Genomic DNA, 23,102 nt, shown 5'->3' on the forward strand with positions numbered 1-23,102 from the left:
ACTTACTTGCTGGTAATTCATATTTTCCGGTTGAAAAATTAAACCATTTTGTAAAAAAATATCTTTTTGTATAAAATTCGTTCTTTTGTTCAAAGTCATTTGTTTAAGTGAAAATTTAACTATTTCATTTTTGGTTAAAAATGGATCTCTTTTGGTTTAAAAATGTAACCATTTGTTTTAAGATGTATGTCATTGGTTGAAAATTCTTTTTCTTTACAAAATTTAATCTTCTTGGATCAAAATTCAACTACATGTGTTAAAATTTATGTAACATGTAGAATTAAATTTTTTGTTAGAAAGTTAAGCTTTTTGGTTAAAAATGGAACCATTTCATTGAAAACTCAACTGCTATGTAGAAAGGCCATCTTTTTGGCATAAAAATTCAACATCTTGTATACATTTCTTTTTGTTTACAGAAAAATTTTTTTGGTTTAAAAATTAATCTCTTATTAAAATCTTTTTTTAGTTGAAAAAGCAAAACTATTAAATTTTTCTTTGAGAAATCATCTTTTTTTATAAAGACTTTTTTAACTGCATTCAAGTTTGAACTACATTATGAAAGATTTTTTCGGTCGATAATTAATCTTCTTGGTAGAAAATTTATCTATTAGTCGAAAAGTCAACTATTTGGTTAAAAGAAAAAAACTTTTTTCTGGTAACTCATGTTTCCGGGTGAAAAAAGTATACCATTTTTTATAAAACTCGTCTTTTTGGATGATTACAAACAATTTTTGATTTTAAATTAAAATCTTTTTTTGTTGAAATGTCAATTATGCGTTACATTTTTTAAGAGAATTAAACTTTTTTACTACAAAATTCAACTGATTAGTTGAAATTAAACTTTTTTGTTAAAGCTTTGAATTGTCATGTATCTGAAATTTCTAATAACATGTATGAATTTTCTCAAGAATCTCACATAGATTAAATTTATATAACCTTTAAAACATATAAACTTACAAGAGAAAATTCAAATTTTTATTTTGTATGGAAAATTGTTTTTATCTAAAATCGAAGAAATACCTGCGCGCGTACCGCTCGATTAATGATTCTAAATTTAATTTAATTAGCTTCAATGTAAATCAGCTTTAACTTGATCCATTGAACGGAAATCTATGATTCTTAACCCTTAAATGACACACATCCAAAAAATAACGTAGCTGACACTTGGGGTCTTTTGGACCCCAACGTGTTTAAACTGTTGCAAACAGTTTAATTTTGGATATTTTTGTTAAGATGTTTTTTTGGGTATTCTTTAACATCTCTTGTAAAAAATCAATCGGTATAGTAACTTAAATTTTATTTTTAACACTTTGAAAAACAATAAAAAATTAATGGAATTTACGAATTTTTATATTCGTTGAAAAATGGTCTGGGGTCCATTGGACCCCCAGTGTCATTCAAGGGTTAATATGAAAGGAAGACCAGCCTACAATAGACAATGAACGGACAGTAGATAATCATTAATTAAAAATACTAATGAATGTAAAATAATTAGTTTAATTAAATTGATAGTTATGCTATTATATGTGTAAATAAATTAAAATAATAAATCATTATTACAGATATATTTGTGCTTTTAATTCATTATTTTCCTCTGTAGGCTCATTATCCACTGTAGGGTGATCTGCCCCATACTAATTTGCTCAAAGTAACTTTGTACTAAAAGTGCTACCAAAGTTTTTGAACCATTTTTATTTGAAATTCGCATACTCAGAATGACATATTTCGACTATGGAAAATCCTAAAACCTAATAAAATCGAATAGAATATCGAGATGTGTACATATTCCAAAGAAGATTCTTGGCGTGTGGGTGGAGGCTGCTTTAAACAAGGCTCTTCAAATAAACACCTAAGTGACTGTATACATGGGTGCCTTGTATATAAAGATAACCATATGGCTTCCAGGGATACAGTTGGTACTGCAATTTCCTTTAAACGTACAAATTCTTAATTTCATTAATTTTTTTTATTTAATTCTTTTATTTTTCAAACTTTACATTTTGCTTTGCGAAAAATTTTACTGTGTCTTAGAAATGACTCAAAATTACTTTCTAAATTTGTTAACGGGATTTTTGTATTTGAAATACTTGCAATTAAAAATAAATGAATAATTTAGCTTTTTTTATCAACTTTTCAATTCCTTTAACATAAGTATATATATTTTGAATTTTAACTTGCATTATTCTGTTTATTTGTTTTTGATTTTGCAATAATATAATTTTTCTAAGATTCTCGAAAAAAATCTTAAATATTTTTAAACATTTCATGTATGACAAATCAAAATTTCTACTAAAAAGATGATTAAAAATCCAAAAATGATCATTTTTAACCAAATAGATGAATTTTCAAACTTTGAACCAACTAGTTAAAATTTTTAACGAAAAAGTAATAATATATAGAAAATTTCAATTCTTAACCAAAAGCGATTAATTTTCAGCCAACTAGTTGAGTTTTCAACGAACAAGATCGAATTTCTCCAAGAAGATTAATTTTGTACCAAAAAAGATTAATTATTAACAAAATAGTTACATTGTCAAATAAAGAGATTAGTTTTTGACTGAAGTAATCCATTAACAAAGTAGTTCAACTTTTAACCAAGAAGTTTATTTTTCAACCAATAAAGATACAACTAATTTTATTTTTAAACAAAAAAAGATTACATATTTTACAAAATAGACGAATGTTTTACGAAGCAGTTACATTTTTTAACCCGAAAATCTTTAACAAGCAAAATTACTTGTTAACAAAGCAGTGGAATTCTTCACATAAAAATACGGATTTGCAGCGAAAAGTGTGATGGTAAATATTTAAATCCAAAAAGATTTTAAATCAAAACCAGATTTATTTATAAGAAGCTGTTTAATTTATTTAAAAACACTTAAATTAAAAAAAATGTAACAAAATAGTTGAATCCTCAACCAAAATAGATTTTAATTTTTAAACAAGCATTTTTGAGCTAAAACTTTCAAGTATTTAAAAGCCTATACAAATTACTAATTGCTAATTGGCTAACATCGCTAATATGCTAGAATATTTTATTTCCAACAGACTCCGATTTAGGTCACAGCCCTCTCCAGGACAGCCTAATATTGTCCACCATTTCTTGGTCTCCCCAGTCCCGAAAATAACCCTTAAGTATAAAATCCCTTTATCAGCTATCCTTATCCTAAAAAATAACCCCTAAGTATAAAATTTCCTTGTCCAGTTCTACCAAATCCACAAAATAACCCCTAAGTGTAAAATCCTCTTGCCCAGCTCCCTTCACCACCAAAAATCACCAACAAGTATAAAATTTCCTTTTCCAGCTCTCACCAGCCACAGAAATCACTCCCAAGTGTCAAATCCCCGTGTTTAGCTCACCCCAAACCCAAACATCACCAATAAGTGTAAAATCCCCTTCTCCAGCACTCTCCAGCCTCAAACATAATCACCAAGTTTTAAATTCCCCTGTTAAGATCTCCGCAGTCTTAAAAATACATGACTTCCCAGCCTCTAAGATAAACCCTAAGTGTAAAATCCCCTTGTACAGGATCCAAAAAACAGCTTTATGTTAACATCACCTTCTACAGCTCTCCACAACATTGAAAATTGCCCCTAAATAAAAATTCATGATGCTAAGCTAAGCTAAACACCCCTATGTGTTTAAAACTTGTGCCCAGCTCACCCCAGCCCCAAAAATCACCACTTTTAGTGAATTACCCTTTCCTAGCTCCCCTCAGCAAGAAAAATCACCACCAAGTATAAAATTTCTTTTTCCACCTCTCACCAGTCCCAGAAATCACCCCTGAGTGTCAAATCCTCGTGTTTATCTTACTCCAACCCCAAAAATCAACTCTAATTGTACAAACCCTTTCTCCAGCTCTCTCGAGCTAAAAAAATCATTCGCAAGTAGAACATCTCCAGCTCTCCCTAGTCCCAAAAATCATCCCTAAGTGTGAAATTCCCTTCTCCTTAGCTCTCCCTAGACACAGAAATCACCCCTGAGAGTCAGATCTCCGTGTTCAGCTCACCTCAGCCCTAAACATCCCCACTAAGTATAAAATCCCCTTCACCAGATCTCTCGAGCCTCAAAAATAACCCCTATGTGTCAAATCCTCTTGTTCAGTTCTTCCCAGCCTCTAACATTACCCTATTTGCAAAATCCCTTTATCAAGCTCTCCGCAGCTAAAAAATCACCCCTATTTTTTTTTAAGGAAAAATAATATACGTATTAAATTAACTTCATTTGAGTGTAGATTTAATAATATTTCATTATTGCATTTACCATTTTCTATTCATTTTTACATTCTCATCATTTATGATTGAGAAAGTATTAGAATTGTTCGAAATTTGACACCACAGTTTTTTAACGGATCTCTACGTTTCGAGACCCTCTGAATCCGAAAATCAACTTTTTTCGATGGCGCCTGTCTGTCTGTCCGTCCGGCCGTCAGTCCGTAAACACGATAACTCTCGAAAAAATGAACGGATCAAATTCATCTTAGCACACTTTTTTTAGGTCCTAAAAGAAAGGACGAGTTCGTTAACCAGTCATTTTTGATAAAAATTAAAACAGTGAGCGCATTTTGAAAATTTTTGAGCTAACTTTTTTACTGAATTTGAAAATTCTATGTACGGATATTTATAGTATTAAATAGAACAAACAATTTATTTCTATGACTTTTCTCGATGAAAAAAAAATTCTAAGAGTTATAGCATTTAAAAACTTTGTTAAATCAACCGAAAATCAAAATTTTAAACCAAAAAAACACACGATATGAAAAAAGGTCAAAAGAAGAAAAACATTTCTTTTTGAAAGCCCTACAAGATTATCAGAACAAATTTTTGGAATTTATTGAAAAATCGAAACTTCAAATTTTCATTGCACAAAAAATAATCAAAAATCAAAAATTCCATTTTGTGGTCAAACTATGTAGGAAACGAAAAAAGATGATTTAACAAAAAATTGTTATCCCAAAAATATCTACAATTTCGTTAAGGATCACTTCTTAATAGGACGCGTACTTTTTGTATTATTCGAGAAAAATAACATTGAAAACAAAAAATTAATTAAAAATGTATGGAAAAACGATAAAAGTTACGAAAAAAAAAAGATTTAAAAAAACCTGTTTACAAATTACTGTCGGAAATCGAGCGCGCAGCGCGTGTCACGATAAGAATGTGTACCGCAAAGCCTGCAGAGCTTTGAGAAACTTTATCTTTGCAGTCCAAATGCAAAGAATAAATATCCGAGCGCGAAGCGAGAGGTAACCCATTATCGAACGCGAAGCGCGAGATTCAACCATCGCGTAAATAAATAACCACTTCGTAAATAATATATTTGTATAGTGTATAAACTTTGCAGGCTAATTTAAATATTGAAAATGCAGTTTTCAATTTTAATCGAGTTCATAAAAAAATTTATAAGCAAGCAAACGTCACATATTTAAAATTATTTAAAAAAAACATTTTAATTCTTATGGCTAAGGGAATATGTCATTTTTTTAAAGGTTGTATTTGAAAAGCTTGATTTTTTGTATTCTTTGTTATTTTTTTCGAACTCAATACATTACCTTTTGTTTTTTTAAATTGTGTTAATCGAAAATGGCGCCATGCATTTTCTAATAACTGGATTGGAAAAAAGGTAAATAAGAAAATATTTTCAAAGTGCAAGTTCGTGAATACAAATTTGCTAAACTTCTGAATTCCTTGAGTAATAAATTGATCAATTAAACCAAAAAAGTCTAGCAAATATCTTGGGAGGAAATAAGCAGCGGTTTCCTCGAAACAATATGCTACCGAATATTTATTTTCACAGCATCCCAGAGAAGATCACCCTCGGTACTCCAGTTATCTATAAGCCACGCCCACCTCATTTTCAAACGCCAATCACATAGCCCGAGTTGTTGCAAGTAAAGACTATAGATGCTGTTTTTCGGGCGGGAAATCTTTGAGAAGTCTTGAAATCTTTACCCCGATTCATTTACGTCCTCACACTTATATTTGGAAACTTCCTTGATCACATGAATTTCAATTTGAGCTCATGACATCATTGCTTATCAGAAAAGTTGATAAAAAAGTAATTTCTAAGTATATTTTATACTGTGTTTAAAAATATTTTTTAATGAAAATACTTTTCTAGTGATTTTCGTGGTGAAAATAGTGTTTAGTTTTGTAATTTGAAGCAAAGTATCACAGTTCGATATGAAAAGAAAATTAGCGATCTGTTATTTGAACAAGTGTTAGACCACGTTATATTTGATGTAGTGTTTTTCATAAAACGGAAGAAAAAGTGAATTAGAAATTTCACGGAAAATTGGTGTTTCAAAATTTTTGTATCATGAATGACACCGCGATGAAGTCTGATTCCAAAATTGGAACCAGCTCGAAGGAATTGACTTTTGGTGTGGATCGAATATTGTCGAATGAAATATCTTCAAAAAAATCAGGTAAAATGAAAACTTGTTATTTAATGTATACTTTAACTACCCAATTATATGTATCACAGGATCGGGCGCTCTAGATATTTTCACTCAAATCCTGAAATAATGAACAGATTGATAAAAAAATTCCTTTTGTGAGGTTGTACTAATGATACATCAGGTACAAAACTGAGCATTATTAAAAACGAGTATTAAAATCCAGGAAAATATTATCATTATTATTTGATCTAATTTTGGAAGATGATTGAAAGCGAACTTTAGAAAAAAAATATTTTAGGCTTAAATTATTAATTTAATATTAGTTATTTAGAGTTTTATGTTTATGCTTTCTCTTAAGGTAAACGTTACAATTCTCTACGAATATATCTTTCGTACGTTTTTATTTAAAAATGGTATTTAGGTATTATAAAATTTTTCATTTTATAAAAACAAACTCAAATAAAATTCTTCTAATGTAAATGTACCAATAATATTTGTCTCAAATCTTTCAAGGAATAATATGAGCGCGACGAAATTAGGATTGAATAAGAATTTCTACTTTTACCTCAAGACAAATTAAAAACGATAAACCTTAAATAACTCTTATTAAATAAATAATTCAAATCTGAAATATTTTTTTCGTTAATTAAAATTAAAAAATTAATATAATGTCCTTAATTTTACAAATGATTTTTAACAATGCTCATTTGTTAATCTTGAGGTAACTATAGTACATCCCTTATTTAATATCTTTACCTCAATTTTTACTCAAATTATCCAGAAAAATCGATTTCTTTTTTAATAAGATAGTTTTTTATTTATTTTTAAATTAAGAAAAAAATCCTTTAAAAGTTCCGTAATGCTATTTTCTCACTCAAAAGTCGTTCTGTAATTTCCCGATTAATATTTCGCAATTAATTTAATTATCAATAGGTAATCGTTTTTTCTGTAAAGTTACTTCTTTGACAAATAAAAGGGTTTTTAATTTTAGAGCTAGAAAGAATAAAAAATCGTAATAAAATAAAATACGACAGTTTTAGGCCTTAAAATGTCATAAAAGTCTTTTAAAAATAAGAAATGATAAAATCTTACACAATGCACCCGCAAAACTAATATTAATGAAAAAGGCCATGACTAAGTTCGTCGAAATTTATAGAACAAATGTTTTCGGTTGCAAATAATATTTTTATATTTCCCAATTAATGAGTGAAAGTAATACTTTAAAATGTAAAATTCTTGCAGACTTTATTTTTTCCCCGTATATACGTAAAAATAATGTATATTTCTCATTTTTTCAAACCCGAAATTCAAAAATAAAAAAAAAATCCTGATAGTAATTGTTTAAGTAAATTTGAAAAACAAAAACAGATTATCATCAGAGTTCAACTATCAGATTTCGTTTCTTCAACGTGATCTTAATTTTATTGGAAAAATTATATGCTCATGGTACCTTATCAACTAATAATAATTCCTTATTTTATAAACATTTGTATAAACAAATTCACAACTTATGTAATTGTCAACGAATAGATGTCGTTTTTTTACGAAATCGACTAAAAATGACTTAAAAAGAACCTCATTTATTAAGAGACTCTGTCGAGCTACGGCATTTGTTATTTATTTAAATTAACTTAAAAACAAAGACAAATATAAACTAAATATTGAAAACTCACTCTATCGAGAATTAAAAATAATTCAGCTGAAACCACCATATATAATACATTTTTTGTGAGAGAAGGCAAACAAAAATTGTGGGCGCTAGATAAAATAACGTAATAAAGTTATATGTTATATGTATTTGTTGATAAGGAGTCGAATTCTGAATTTTGTTTTATAATTGTTTATAAAATGAACTGTTTTGTTGGTTAGTAAAGTATCATAAGGAAGGGAATTTTTAAAGTAATTTAAAATTTATTCTGCTAAAAAAACGAAATCTGCTACTTGAAACTAGACCAAAAGTTGCGTTTGTTTATCAAATTTATTTTCGAAATCAACAATGGTTATCAGTTATTAAAAAATCATACATATGCTTTATTACAAAGAAATTTGTAGTTAATTTTATTAATATATACGAAATCTTTAAATCGCGAAATCGCTTAGATGTAAATTTATTTATTAAATTTGCTTATAACCTTGAACATTACTTTGTATTATTTTGTATTTATGTCTAAACATTTATTTTACGTGTATCCCGGAGAGACATTCAGAAATAAAGTCTCCAAATATTTTCAATCTTTAATTTGTTAACATAAAAATAAAGAGCATTAAAAAATGTTTTAACCTCTCCTGCATATTAATTTGACGATGTGTTTTTACTAGTTTCATAACGTTTTAAGTAAATATAAGTAGTTTTGAAAAATAAGGTCCTTTATTTAAACAAAATTTAAACCTTTCTTTTTAATTTTTCTAAATTTAAAAATGACAATTAAAATTTCTTTAAAATTAATTTAATTTTCATTTATGAAAAAATTCTCAAATCGGATCAAAATATTGTCAACTCTAAGACTAATTTGTCCAGAAAAACTTTGTTTGTCCCACTGTGTGCAATTTTGTAATAATAATTTAAATAAAAACATAAATGTGAATAACTTAATAATTTATTGGATAAAAAATAAATTGAAAAAGTTCTAGTTTCTAAAAAAATAAATAATTATTTAAAATAAATGTATAGGAACCATTTAGTTATTTTCTATCATCATTTTTACAGTATTTAAAATCTACTAGTATAGTTAATTTTTAATAACCTTTTTGATAACCCAATTAATTAGTATAGATAACAATAAATTATATATAAGAACAAATGTCATAATTATAAGTTTTATACGTATTTATAATAATATTTAATACAAAGTAATAGCATTTAAATTTGATTTATATACTATATTCTTTATTTAATTACTTGGCCTCTCCTTTTAAAAATTAGTCTCTAAATTCTAGTGCCTTTATTACAAATTTCTTTTAATGAACAATTACAGAAATAAATACATCAATGTAAGAGATATATTTCAAACATCTAATTCAAATTTTTTACGCACTCTGTATCAGACGTAGAACCCCGGTGGCTCAGGCGAGCAGGAGACTTGGGGTTCGATCCCTGTGCAGATGCCAATATAAATTTTTCTATGTACTTTTAGATATTATACTTTTGAGATATTATTCTTATTAAATTTAATATATTTATTTTAAGTGAAAAACATACATCTTTTAGGCTTGCTGAGGCCAATTGCAGTTCAGTTTTATCCACCTGTGCCACGAGCGTGCTCCGGAAGTTGTACAAAGTGCGATGTTCTCCGCAGCTGTATACAATGTCCATACTCACAAAACTCAATGCAAGGCACAATAACAATTACGAATTCTAATCAATTTCATAATTCACTCGATGGCTATGCGGGCATCTATCGACCTGGTCTTATTCGACCAATACCAAGACGTATGTGAAAATTCATAATTATTATGTTTAAAACAAATTCTCTTCATATATGACATAATATTATTCCACATGAATAATTTAATTTAAAAAGCAATATTAATTATATTTGATGATATAGAATAATATTATTAATTATTAAATGATAAAATTCAATATTTGAAGTATCATTTTTTAAACTAAAAAAAATAAATAAATAAAAATTTACAGCATTTAGATAGATAGATCGATTTTTTCATAACATTTCCATTACCCATGAGCATTTTTTGGCTAAATAAATATTAGGCCTTCAAACATGAAAGTAAAAAACAGATTTTTCTATTATAAAAAAGGCATATTTTCCACATTTTTATCTCTAAAGAAAGCTTAGGTTTTCTTTTTAAGAGCTTCGAGGTTAAAGAGTGAGATTTTCATTGTTAAATTATGAAAATAAACGGTGAGTAGTTTTTGGGAATTTACCATCTGTTTCTGCTATGAACAAATTTTATCCAGTCTAATTTTCGTTAAGGGGTTTCACGATCTTTGCATAATCATAAGCATTTATTGAAAAAAAGAACTGAATACATGAGGGTCAAAAATAAATATGCCTTCTTTCATAATACGACACACCTTTTCAATTTTTTTTTATGCTAAAAAGAAATTTTTTTTCATTGAGCATTTAAACTTATTTTAACCAATACAAAATTTTACTTTCCCTTTCTAATTGCAAGTTCCAATGAAAAAACCAAACTTTCTTTCTAACCCAAACAAAATTTGAAAAAAGTGTCCTGTAAAAGAAATTCAATTTTTTTACGTTCATTTTTGAACGTCAAATATTTAAAAACCTAAGTTTTCTTGTGAAAACAAAAATTATTATTAAAAACATACCTTTAAAAAAAATTAAAATTTATTCTTGACTTTAATTTTTGTTGGTAAAATATTTATATTTCTTAATATGCTTACGAACAATGGAAAACGCGTAAAAACCCATTGGAATTATAATGAACGAATTTTTGCCAATAAAAGAATTAAACATCGCCGAAATAAACGATTTCCACGAAAATTTAAAAAAATGTACCCCTCCCTCTTGTACGATTTTGATTTTTTTAGTATGTTTACTTGAGAATCTATTACTTAATTTATAAAATTGACAAAAAAAGTCCCATTGTTTATCGCAATAAATTTTTAAATATAAACCTAAACGGAAATAATAAGAAAATGGTTAAAGTCATAATTATTTATTAAAATGAAGTGACTTGTTTGTTTTTATTTTTTCTACCACTTAAGGTATAAACCGTAATTTTCATTAATTTTTAATTTACAATATCTCGTTTTATTGCTTTAAAGGTCTTTTACAATTCTTTTTGTCACGTTATTATTAAATATTAATCAGCAAATTGTTTAATTAAAAAATTACTAAATCAAAATATAAAATCAAAGAGTACAAATATGCAAACAAATTCACTTAAATAAACAATTATGATCTCAACTATTTTCTTTTTATTCATGCTTTGATTTCTCTTCTAATATTTTTAATTTAATTTTATACCTCAAACACCCTTAATCAAGTTAATTTCCATTATAGAATGCTGCCAAATTGAAATCTCTCGAGCTTAAAAGTTTCAATTTAAAATTGTGAAATATAAATGCTGTAAATTTGTTATTGTTGAATTTTTATGGTTTCATGCCCTCGGATAGAAACTCTTTAGCTTTTTCGGTAGTAGGCGAAGTGAGGGTGAATGAAGGGAGGGGAAGTAGGAGAAGCGATGGTAAATCAGCGGGGTTTAGGGGAGGTAATATGTGATGGTACGGGAAGTAGGAAATATGAGGATAAATGAAGGGCGGGAAGTAAAGAAAGTAAGGGAATATGGGGGAAGGACAAATAAGGAACATGTGAGGAAATGAAGGTCAGAAAGTAAGGAGAGGAGAATTACGATAAATAAGAAGAGACGAAGTGAGCAAAAATGAGGCAAATTGAGGGGAGAGTAGACAGTGGAAGTGAGGGGAAATTAGAGAGAGAATGTAGGAGAAGTGAAGAGCAGTGTGAGAAATTATTGGAAATGAAGGTGGCTACTGAAAAAAGTGAAGTTTGCTAGTGAGGAAAGTGAAGGAAGAGCCAGTATTAGAAGGGAATTAGGGGAAGGGGTATGTTAGATGAGGAAGTAAGCAGAGGTGGAGGCAGAGGTGAAAGAAATTGCAATTATTATTATATACTTTTGATCCATTGTATTAAATTTAGAAATTTGTTCTAACATTTTGTGATTACACTTGCGTCATGAACAAATGCTACCATATGGGTCACTATCTGTCTCTGGTCCTCGTGGAGGCAAGTAGGGAAAAATATTTACTTACGAGTGTATTCCCGTGTATCCTGTCTGTGTTTAAACGACATCTTAAGTGCCACTGTTCGTTTATATTCGTTATAAACAGTGGTTGCTGTGCGTGATTTAATGGTTAGTTATAGTCCCGCTGCGCTTTTTAAGACCGTTTCCAAAAATCTCTAAAGATCTCTTTCCCCAAAAAAAATAAACATAAGTGTTGATATATCAGTTTCATGCAACTTTTCATGAGATTCACTTTAATCCTCACTCTTCTACTTTAAATAGTGGAATTTAGTACTTTTTTCTTACTCACTCAACATTTTCTTCGCAAAGCATCTTGCATTATACATTATTCTATGAATGCTCAATATTATTATTATATTAATTTGGTTTCACAAATTCTTGAAATAAATATTATTGATTTAGAGGATAATTTAATTTTGAATCTTTATAATTGAAAATTTTCCATTTTGATGTATGATAATGACAGTGAATTTATTTTTCGATCTTAGAATATGTAAAGTCAATAATAATACTTGATTATTATTTTTAATTCGAAGTTTTTAAAATTCTACAATTTCAACAAATTTTACTTTAAAACATTCATTTTAGTGTTTAATTTTAAATTATAAAATTGTAATTGCTTGAAATTTTAAATTAATTAAATTTAATAGTTTTCAGTTTTAAATTAATCAATGTTGAACACTTATTATTATAAATAATACAATTTTAATTCCATTGAATTTTAAATGATCTAATTTTAAAAATTCTAATCCAGAAATTTCAATTTCTAATCTGACACCATTAAATTTCGAGATTCTTCAATTAAAAAATGGCTCAATTTTTAATGCTTAGAAATTTCAGTCTGAAATTTATGAAAACTTGTATTTAGAAACGATATACGTTCAAATATTATTCATTTTATTGGAAATATTGTCCTTTTTCAAAATGTTACATAATTAATATAAAATTGTTTGATTTGGTACGTTTTCAATTCAAAGTCTCTGAATGTATTTATTTTCTTAAATTCAAACACTTTCAATTAGAAATTAACAACTATTGTTCCAAAAATTATAAAAGCTTAATATTCAAAAATTTATTAACGAATTGATTTCTAAATTGTTTATATTTTTAATGTTAGAGAATAAAAATTTAGAGACATGAGCTTCGCGCTCAAACATTTAAAAAAGACAAGACAATTTCACTAATAATTTTTTCAAAATTCCAAAATTTCGTATTGAAAACCTAGATAGTTCGATTATTTTTTATTTCAAAATTTTAAACATTTCAAGCCTAAAGCAAAAAAATACAATAATTTCGAATTGACAGGCTTAAAACTGTGCAATTTCAAATATTGAAATCACATAGAGCAATCTTTTATGCAATCCTTCTTTATTTTATTCATTTTTTATTTTTAATGGAACATCACAAAATTGTCCGATTTTTAAGTTGAAGAGTTTAGAATATGAATCATTCAAAATTAAAAAATAATATATTGGAAAATTAGAAATTAAGCGCATCTGAACTTCATCTAAATAATAATTTTCTATAACTTTCCAAAAATGATCCATTTCCTTTCTAATTGCAAAATTAAAACTAATAAAGGGGGGAAATTGAAAATTTAGCGTTCAACATGAAAACTTAGAACTCCAAAATTGTCATAATACAAAATTAAAAATATTTTTAAATTACTGATCTATCAATTTTAAATGTTTTCATTTTTATCTATTTTGAATTTAAAAAGAACAATTTTCAACTTTTTAATCTCAAATAATTAAATTTTTAAACTTCATTCAGAATTATTACTCATTCTTGAAAATTTGCAATAAACTACATTTCAATTTTAGATGATTCATTTTTTTAAATCTTTAACTAAAAGTTGAACAATTTAAAAATATTGGCTTGGAAATTAAAAATTAAAAATGAATACATAAAAATATTGCTAAAATATATGATTCCAATGCTTCAAAATTCACAATTTTGAGCCTTTCAATTCGAAATTACCATTTCGAAGAATTTAGAAAACCAGTGAATTTTGTACTTTTGAAATTGAAACCAAACAATTTGGTATATTTTAATCTAAAATTAAAACATTCAAAACTGAAATTTTACAATTTCGAAAAATTAAATACATCTAGGCAACTTCAACTTTTGTTTGACTTTTTGTTTAACAACTCAATTTAGGACTTTTTTTTACTAAAAAATGTTGCGTCTTAATTTTAGGCCAATATCCGACTCAAAATGATCCCAGCATTTTTTAATATAGTGAAATTGTTAAAAGAGGAGAAGGGGAAATGAGGCGTGGCAAAGTAGAGGAAGAATAGGGAAATGAGCGGAGGAGAAGTATGATGAGTTAGGATAGGAACTAGGCGAAGTATAGGAAGTTAGGGTGCGAACTGGGGGAACTGAGGAGAAATGAAAAACGGAGTTATGAAATAATAAAAAGAGTTAAGTAGGTGAAGTGACGGGGAAAGAGAAGGAAGAAGTAATCGGAGATAAGTAGGGGTATGAGAGGAGAGGGTATAAGGAAAATGAGGGGAGGAGAAAGAGGTGAAATAATGAAAAGCGAAGGGAGAGGAAACGCATGGAGGTAAAAGTAAAAGAAAATAGTGAAAATGAGCGGAGGGAAAGTATAGGAAGTGAGGGTAAAGCAGGTAGGGGAAAAATGGGAAGTGAGAAGAAGTAGAGGAATTGATTGGAAGTGAGGAGAAGTGAAGGTAGTGAGTTAAAGTGAAGGGAGGGCTAGTAGGGTATTGCGTGTGAGTAGAGGACGGAAAATGATGGCTGGGGAAGAGAAGTAGGGAAGAAGAGCATTAGCTGTTAAAGTGAGGAGAGAAGAAAGTAGATTAGGAAGAAGCTGGGGAAGGGAGGGGTCATCACCCTCCACTCACAAGGGGTGAGCAGAGGGAAAGAGAGGAAAGTAGTAGGTTAGGGGAGGAAAAGTACGGTAAGAGTAGGTTTGACCGACTTAATTAACCCTTTTTTGCAAGCGCGTGGTGCCTACTTTAACTAATTTTTTAAAATCAATTAACAGTTCCAATGGTTACTACCTCAAGTGTATCAAATATAAAAGACGGTGGTACTCGCAGAAAAAGGTCTTGGTCTAGAGCTGTATTCAGTTCTTTACAAAGAAAAGGATTAGAACGAAGATTTTCCCTACAAAAATATATAACGAAACCAGATAGGCGACAACTAGCTGCTACTCTGGGTCTTACAGATGCACAAGTATAAAATATTATATATAAACAAATGTAATTCTCTTTAGCGGCATTCCATAAACTACGCTAATAATTTTTTTTATTTCTACCCCCCCCCCCTCCGAAAAATTAACGTAGCTCGAAATTTTCTCAAAACAGAAGAAATAGAGTGGTTTTTAATAAAAATCGGAGAATAAATTCTTTTGAATGAAGTTAATCTAAATACGATATTAAATTCAATATGTAACGCTTTAAATTCCTTAGATTTCAAGACGAAATACAACCTAAATCAGCGAATTTTCAGACAGACATATTTTTGAATTTTCAACCTGTTGACCTAAATGAAAAAAAAATCGAATTTTTTACAAAATAGTTCCATCCTCAACAAAAATTATGAATTTCAAACCAGACACTTCATTTCTCAGCTTATGAAGACTAAATTTTAAACCAAAAATGGAATAACTCAGTTTTCAGATAAAAAATTAATTGTTAATGAATAAAAACACGAATTTTCTATAAAAAATTGAATTTTTAACTGAAAAGGTAAATTTAAAAAATGGATTTTTAACAAAGAGTAAAACTGTAAGACAAATAGCTTCATTTTTAACCAAGTTTTTGTATTTTCAACCAAATAGTTCAAATTTATACCAAATTGTTGAAATTTCAACCGAAATTATGAATTTTCGACCAAATAGTTTAACTTTATACTAAATTCTTGAATTTTCAATCCAAAAAAAAAACAATTTTGCACCAAATAGTTAAATTTTCATAAATATAGTTTAATTTTTTATCAAGCAGTAGAATTTTCAACCAAAAATATGAAATTTCAACCACAAATATCAGTTTTGAACCGAATAATTAAACTTTATACCAAATTGTTGAGTTTTTAATCCAAAAACATAAATTTTCGACCAAATAGTTAAATTTTCATTAAAAAATAGTTTAATTTTTAACTAAGTGGTTGCATTTTCAACAAACCATATGAATTTTTGATCCAACAGTTAAACTTTATAACAAATTGTTGAAATTATAATCCAAAAGACGAATTTTCTACCAAACTGTTTAATTTCCAACCAGAAAATATGAATTTTCAACTAAAATAATGAATCTTCAAAAAGAAGAGTTAATTTTTAAAAATTAGTTTAAGATTTAATAGAGTATTTGATTTTTTAACCAAATAAAACGAATTTTCCACAAAATAGTTAAATCCTTAACCAAAATAGATTAATTTTTTAACCATTCAGTGGCATTTTAACCAAAAAGTATAGAATTTTTCCGAATAGATGAATTTTTAACTAAAAAATATCAATGTGCAATTAGAAGGATCAAATTTTTAACCAAATATAGAATAGTTACATTTTCAGCAATCAAACGGAGAAGTTTTTAAATAATATGATGAATCTTCAACCCAAGAAAAAAATTTTTAACAAAGTAGTTCAACTTTCAACCAAGTAATTGTATTGTTCATAGAAAATATGACTTTTGAACAAAAATTGTTATATTTTAAATCAAGTAATTAAATTTTCAACCCAATAGTAGAATTTTTAACTAAACAGGATGAATTCCGAACCAACAATATAATAGTAAACATGCAAAAAAAATGTTTGGAAAATTGTCTTATTGGGTTCTACTAATTCAGTTGGCATTTAAGGGAGGGAAAAAACAGAAAAAGGGAGAATTTTTTTAAAACAGAGAAAACAAAGAATTTAAAAAAATGGGGGAAAGAGGGAAACAGGGGAAAGAGTGTGAACTCTGAAATAATCAGAAAATTCGCAAATTATTTGAAGTGAAACTTCTTTTGGGTCGGGAGTGAATTGTAAAAAAACAACGTACATACAGAAGTCTCTATCTCTCTCACACAAGTATACTTTCATAACTTTCCCTTTAAGCCGCGTCTCCCTTTTGTGCTCTCAAGACTCCTCTTCGATATCCCCGCTACTGCCACGCTAACCAAATCCGGTGCATGCTCTCTCTTTCTTAAAAAGCTCTGATCTTTCATGCGCGTCATCGTTGTATTAGTGTGCCTACTCCATATGACACCAAGCGCACGTAAAATTTCACTTCTTCCGTGTGGCCCCGCTGCCACACACATTTGTTTTCCAACTCATTATCAGGAAACTTCCTACAATTTTATCTAAGTTCGCAATGCTACCTTCACTGACTGCCCCCTTCCTCTGTTGCTAACAGTAGTTTTTTTGCCACAATACCCCCCCTCCCCCTCCTAAAATTGGTAACGTAGTTTATGGGCTGCCCCTTATCTTACAAATTAGTTTAATTTGTTTTTCACCTCATACCATTTTCACAGGTGAAGGTTTGGTTTCAAAATAGACGAATGAAATGGCGTCATACGAAGGAATGTGAAAGCACAGCAACACCAAAAGTCGAAACAATACAAAATAAAGTTTCCCAAAAAAAATCAGCAAAATCAGTTCTAAAGGATTTTGTAAAGGCAAGCAGTGGTGCACGAGAAGAAGAAATCGAGGTTGAAGTTGATGTTTAATTAAATGGATATAATTCGACTAGTAATAATATAAAGTATATAATATAAACATAATATAAGTCATAATATAAACATTTAAAATAAAATAAATTTAATTCCATAGTTTAAAGCCTAATAATAATAATAATATCATTTTTATAATTTAAGTTAGTAGCTTGTTAGATGATACACTCAACTACCGATATAAGAACTCCCGACTTACGAGGTTCCTAGAACTGATGGTCTCGCAGTTTCGTGATGAGAGAAGTCGCTGGGATGAAAGAAAGGATGTGCTCAGTCAAGCGTGACAAACAGCTCGATGACTGTACTCTCGGCACGTTAGTTGCATCAGGTTACATCATGCTTCCAAATCTAACAGAAATTATTTTTACGGCACTGCCTGAAAATGTTCTTAAATCGGGAGTTGAATGTAATTGTAAATTAGGATATTGCGCTTAAAATCGCATGTCCTCAAAAAAGTACAAAATTTTATTTATGACAATCAAATTATAACGTAATTTAAATCCAAATTCAAGTTACTAACCCTCAATTGAAAGGTGGTAGTAAAAATCTAGCTAACCAATACTTTCATCGAAAACGGGTCTATTGCATAACAATAAATAATTAATTATTTTTTTATTTTTAAACTTTATAAGTTTACTTTATTTTTATTTTTAAGATTACAAGATTTTATATCAAATTCGAGATACTTTGAGAGAATTATATAAATTTTGAAACGATTCAAAATTAATTTAAGGCTTGTAAAGATTTTAATTTGTTTGATGTAACTTTTAAAAATTTCGAAGAAAATAGGCTTTTAAAGAAGTTTTAAATGTTTCAAGAGAATAATGAAATTTTCTTAAGATTCAAGGAAAATATTTTAATGATTTTTTCTTTTGAAAAATAAATGATTGATTTTTAATTTTTAAAAAGGCATCAAAGCATCTTAAATATTTTCGAAATATTCAAAAGTAAAACTGAAAGATTTTAAAGGTATTTTTTCATGAAAAATTTAGTTTATTTAAAAAAATATAGTGAAGTTTTAGAAGTTTTGAAAAGATTCAAAACAAATTTTTCATGCGAAGATTTTTTAAATTTCAAAAAAAATGTCGAAGTTTGAAAATCTCGGAAAAAGAAGCTTTTTAAGAATTTTGAAATGTTTCAAGAGCATCAACATTTTTTTTCTAGACTCCTAGGAACTTTATAAATTTTTTAATTATTATTATATTTAATTATTATATTTAATTATCATATCCAAACAATGAAAAAGACTTACAAAATTGTGAAAAAAGGATATGGAAGATTGAAAGGCCATTTTTTTAATATTAATTTTTTTTTATTTCAGGAAAAATTAAAGTTAATTTATAAGACATTCAGCAATTTTATAACTTTGAAACACGTTTAAAAAAAGCTTTGAAAACTTGCAAAGATTTCTAAAAATTTATTTTTAAAAATTTAGTTTCTTTTAAACTTATGAAAGACTATATCTTGCAAACTGATTCGAATTTTTGCTAATATTTTGTAAAATGCGGAGTAATAATTATATTGATACAACTTTAAAAAGAGACCGAAAATATTTATTTTCATGTTCGCAAGATTTCAGAATCTAATTTAAAGTCAAATTTAAGTGTACATTAAGTGTACTCTTTTAACAAATCAATAGTCATTCAAAAATTTTCACTTTGCATGAAAAATTATTATGTGTATTAAAAATTAACTCGTGAAACATTAATACTTTTATATTTTTAACTGATATTTGATGGAAAATTAAAATCCTGTCATAATGTAACTAACCGAAACTCATTACAAAGTAATAGTAGCATATATGTACTGTGTAGATAATAAATGTAGTTCACCTTGATGCTAGCTTTTTATAAACTATGTAAATTTTTATTAGGACGAATATGGAAACAAGAAAAATGCGTCGTTACGGTATAAGATTCGATTTTTTATTCTAAGTAAATATTTTCGAATATAGGGAAGCACAAATATTATAATTTTTATAATTTTGTAATTAATAATAAAAGTCTGTATTGTAAAATTCAAATAGCGAATATGATTGAAAATAAATTATTTCTATTGTTCATCAAATTTCCGATTAATTTTATATTAAGGGGGGGGGAGTAATTATGATGAGTGGGTTACTGAAATTGGACTTCCTTTTAATTTACTGGTGCAGTGTAACATCGGGTACTGATTAAGCATCACCTAAGTGTCTCATAGAAAAATTTCATTGTTGAGTATATTTGTTGAAATTTCAATTATTTTTATATTTTCCCAAATTTATTTCAGATGATTTAATTAACTTATAAATCCTCTAACCGGGCTAAATTGGAAGATATTTTCATTACTAATAAGGGTATTAATAAGATTCTAATGTTCTCCTAATACTGCAAATCTGTGATGAACATTTGCATGATAAAACTTACAAAAATTCAAGATTTATTAATGTCGATTTTTAAAACAAATCCAGACATCCAGCAGCATAAAAATTTTCATTTGACATGAACACAGGTAACTTTCTTGTCAAATATAAATAAAAATTTATATTTTTACAATAGTTGAAAAATGACCACTTCAAAAGTTACACTTTAGAGGTTTACCATATTTTCTTTTTAGAAAATTCCTCAATTATTGCTTTTGACAGGTTTAATAATTTGTTACCATTAAGTTAAAGTTGACTTTCGTTATTCAAAAGCATTAAAATTAAACTTGAAGTGTTTTTTTAATTTATGTCATTTTTTTGTTACCGACAATTTTATTGATTGCAAATTTCATTATCATTATTTAAAAAAAAACCTAAATAAATTATTTTTTTAAATTGTGTCATTTTTTCTTTACTCAAAATCTTATTAATTACAAATTTGACTTTCGTTATTAAGAAAAACTAAATTTCAAGTATTTTTTTTTTAATTTATGTCATCTTTTCTTCATCAAAAATGCTATAGATTGCAAATTTATTAATTAAAGTCTTCAATTAATGACTTTTTTAAATTAAAAGATTTTCTAAAACCAGACACTTTTCAACTTTCGTTATCATGAAATCTTCAAACCTGAGAATGCTGAACTTTTTAAATAATTTATTATGGAGTTTTGAGTGTAATTTTTAATATTACAAGATCAAGATGTAAAAAAACTCCATTTCTTAAAATAATAATTATTTTAATTTAAATAATTCAATGTAAGTACAGAAAAATTTTGTTTTTTTATTTTTATTTGTGTAAAAAATATGTATAAAATCCGTGGTTAATTAAATCTTATACGCACATCCCAATATATTTAATTAAAAAAGTGACTAAACCAAAAAAGAGACCAAAAGTGACTAATTTCTGTCCAAAAAACTAATTAAAAATGACTAATGTACTTTAATAATGTGACTAATGTTCTTGTGAATTGAAAAAAAGGAAGAATTCGATGAAATTCACAAGATTTCTAGGTGGAAATTAACAAATTCAGGATAAATTTATAAGAATTCATACAAATTCAATATGAATTTTTAATAATTTATGTGAAAGGGCCCATACATATTTTTGACCTTAAAAAAAATTGGATTCAGATTAATGAATCCGATAAAATCCATCAAAATTGAAAGTGTATTTAAAAGTCTTCAAAATTAATTTTTAAAAATTGAAATTCCATAAAAGATCGATTAAATTCAATCGATCTCAATGGAGTTCCAAATAATTCAAAATAATTCAAATGAATTGAACAACATCAAAAAAAGAATTAATTGATTTCAGTAAAATTGAAGTGAATTAAGAAGAATTCAATAGAATTAGTGAATAAGAAACTTATAAAATCCATATGAATTTAATGTGAATTTAAAAGTGTAAGTAAATTAACAAAAAAATTATCTAATCCAAAAAAGAGCAATTGAATTCAGTGGATTTCAAGGGAATTCTAAAGAATTAAAAAATATATAAAAGAATTTTAGAAAGTTCGGTAATTGGTATAGACCAAATTCCATCGTAATTAATCTTTAGTTAATTGTTTTAATGTATTGAAAGAAAAAAACATGGAAAGCGACTAAAAATTTATTAAATCAAACACTCGAATTTAAAATAAAAATGTACTGGAAATTTATTCGTTGTGTTTTTCAAATATAACAAAAATATTGTAAGTAAGGTTTCAATATTTTTACACATGGCTGACGTTTTTTAAGATGTTCAATAACAAAAAATTTACAACTTTCTAGTATATATATATATATGTGCGCGCGCGCGCGCGCGCGTGTGTGTGTGTGTGTGTGTGTGTGTGTGTGAAATTATTAATAATAATGGTGGACTCACGCTCCCTTCACAGGACAACATAGTTTTTTTTTAAATCTTATCAGACTATGTTGAATTTTCCTTTTTAAAATACAATTTTTTCAGTAACTTTGAATTAAATTTTAGTTACAATGAACACTTGCCTACTCCAAAGTTCACTTATTCCAAATCTCCCAAGCTTAGATATTCAAAATGGCCAAGCTTCATCAGCACCCACCAATGACCCAGTACGGTCTTGTCTGTCTCAGTGGCTGTCCAATTGAAAAGAGGCCGGAAGAGCGGGAAGCCCTGGTTGGTTTGAATTGAGTATTTTAGCATGACGTCATGGTCATGATAGGTTTGCTAAAAATATAAGGAAGCTTATCATAGTTAGTATATTACTACATATAAAAGCATTCTAAACGTAAAAGTAAGTCATAAATGTATACGAATAATAATTTTTTTCAACTGTATCAAAAATTTGAGGTTTGTGTACCGGATCGATTCGGTCAGAATCATCCACTGTAACCTCTAATTTGGCATAGTTCATTTTATTTTGTAAAACTCGAAGGTCTTCAACCGATAAAAGAATGAAACATAAATGTGCAAATGCATTCTACATTCGAAGAATATTACTATTCAAAAATTTATAACTTCATTTTACGTTTACAATATTTTTTCCAACAATTCTTATGCATTACCATGTAAAGATGTAACAACTACGCTAACTTTCCTGACATTTCCCTTCATCCTATCATGATCGTGACGTGCAAGGACGCATACATGCATGACAAAATCAACCCACGACTTGCAGTAGACGTGAGGGCCCCTCTAGCCTTGAAATATCCAAATGTGAACGATTCCCGATCCTTGGAATAAGCAAGATTTTACTGTAAACTTTTAAGTTACTTTATGTTTTATGTATGTGTCAGTAGTGGATCGAGAATTAATCTCTTTTAGTTGATGTTGATTTTGTTTAAAATTGGTTTTTTTTTATTGAATTTAACTTTGTTTTAATTTGAGTTAAAATCTTATTATAATAATAATACAA

General features: G+C 27.7%; 2 protein-coding genes across 2 annotated transcripts in view; both read left to right on the forward strand.

Moving 5' to 3' along the window:
• The first annotated feature begins 6,319 nt into the window (after positions 1-6,319).
• Positions 6,320-17,832, forward strand: LOC117168257 (H2.0-like homeobox protein). Its single transcript, XM_033353760.1, has 4 exons — positions 6,320-6,428; positions 9,610-9,831; positions 15,163-15,353; positions 17,631-17,832. Exons 1-4 carry the CDS (start codon positions 6,320-6,322, stop codon positions 17,823-17,825), a joined length of 717 nt encoding a protein of 238 aa, XP_033209651.1. The 3' UTR covers positions 17,826-17,832.
• Positions 17,833-19,994: 2,162 nt separating this feature from the next.
• LOC117168175 (dual specificity protein phosphatase 13-like) overlaps positions 19,995-23,102 on the forward strand; it is a 15,503-nt gene continuing 12,395 nt past the window's right edge. The window contains exon 1 of the mRNA XM_033353622.1: positions 19,995-20,039. The gene's annotated coding sequence lies outside the window, so the exon portion shown is untranslated. The remainder of the gene's footprint in view (positions 20,040-23,102) is intronic.

The sequence above is a fragment of the Belonocnema kinseyi genome, chromosome 2 (assembly GCF_010883055.1).
Source record: "Belonocnema kinseyi isolate 2016_QV_RU_SX_M_011 chromosome 2, B_treatae_v1, whole genome shotgun sequence".
Taxonomy (NCBI): Eukaryota; Metazoa; Arthropoda; class Insecta; order Hymenoptera; family Cynipidae; genus Belonocnema; species Belonocnema kinseyi.

Coding starts and splice junctions, on each gene's coding strand:
- LOC117168257 (XM_033353760.1), top strand. CDS start 6,320: ATGAATGACACCGCGATGAAGTCTGATTCCAAAATTGGAACCAGCTCG. Junction 6,429..9,609: donor AATATCTTCAAAAAAATCAG/GTAAAATGAAAA, acceptor TACATCTTTTAG/GCTTGCTGAGGCCAATTGCA. Junction 9,832..15,162: donor TATTCGACCAATACCAAGAC/GTATGTGAAAAT, acceptor ATCAATTAACAG/TTCCAATGGTTACTACCTCA.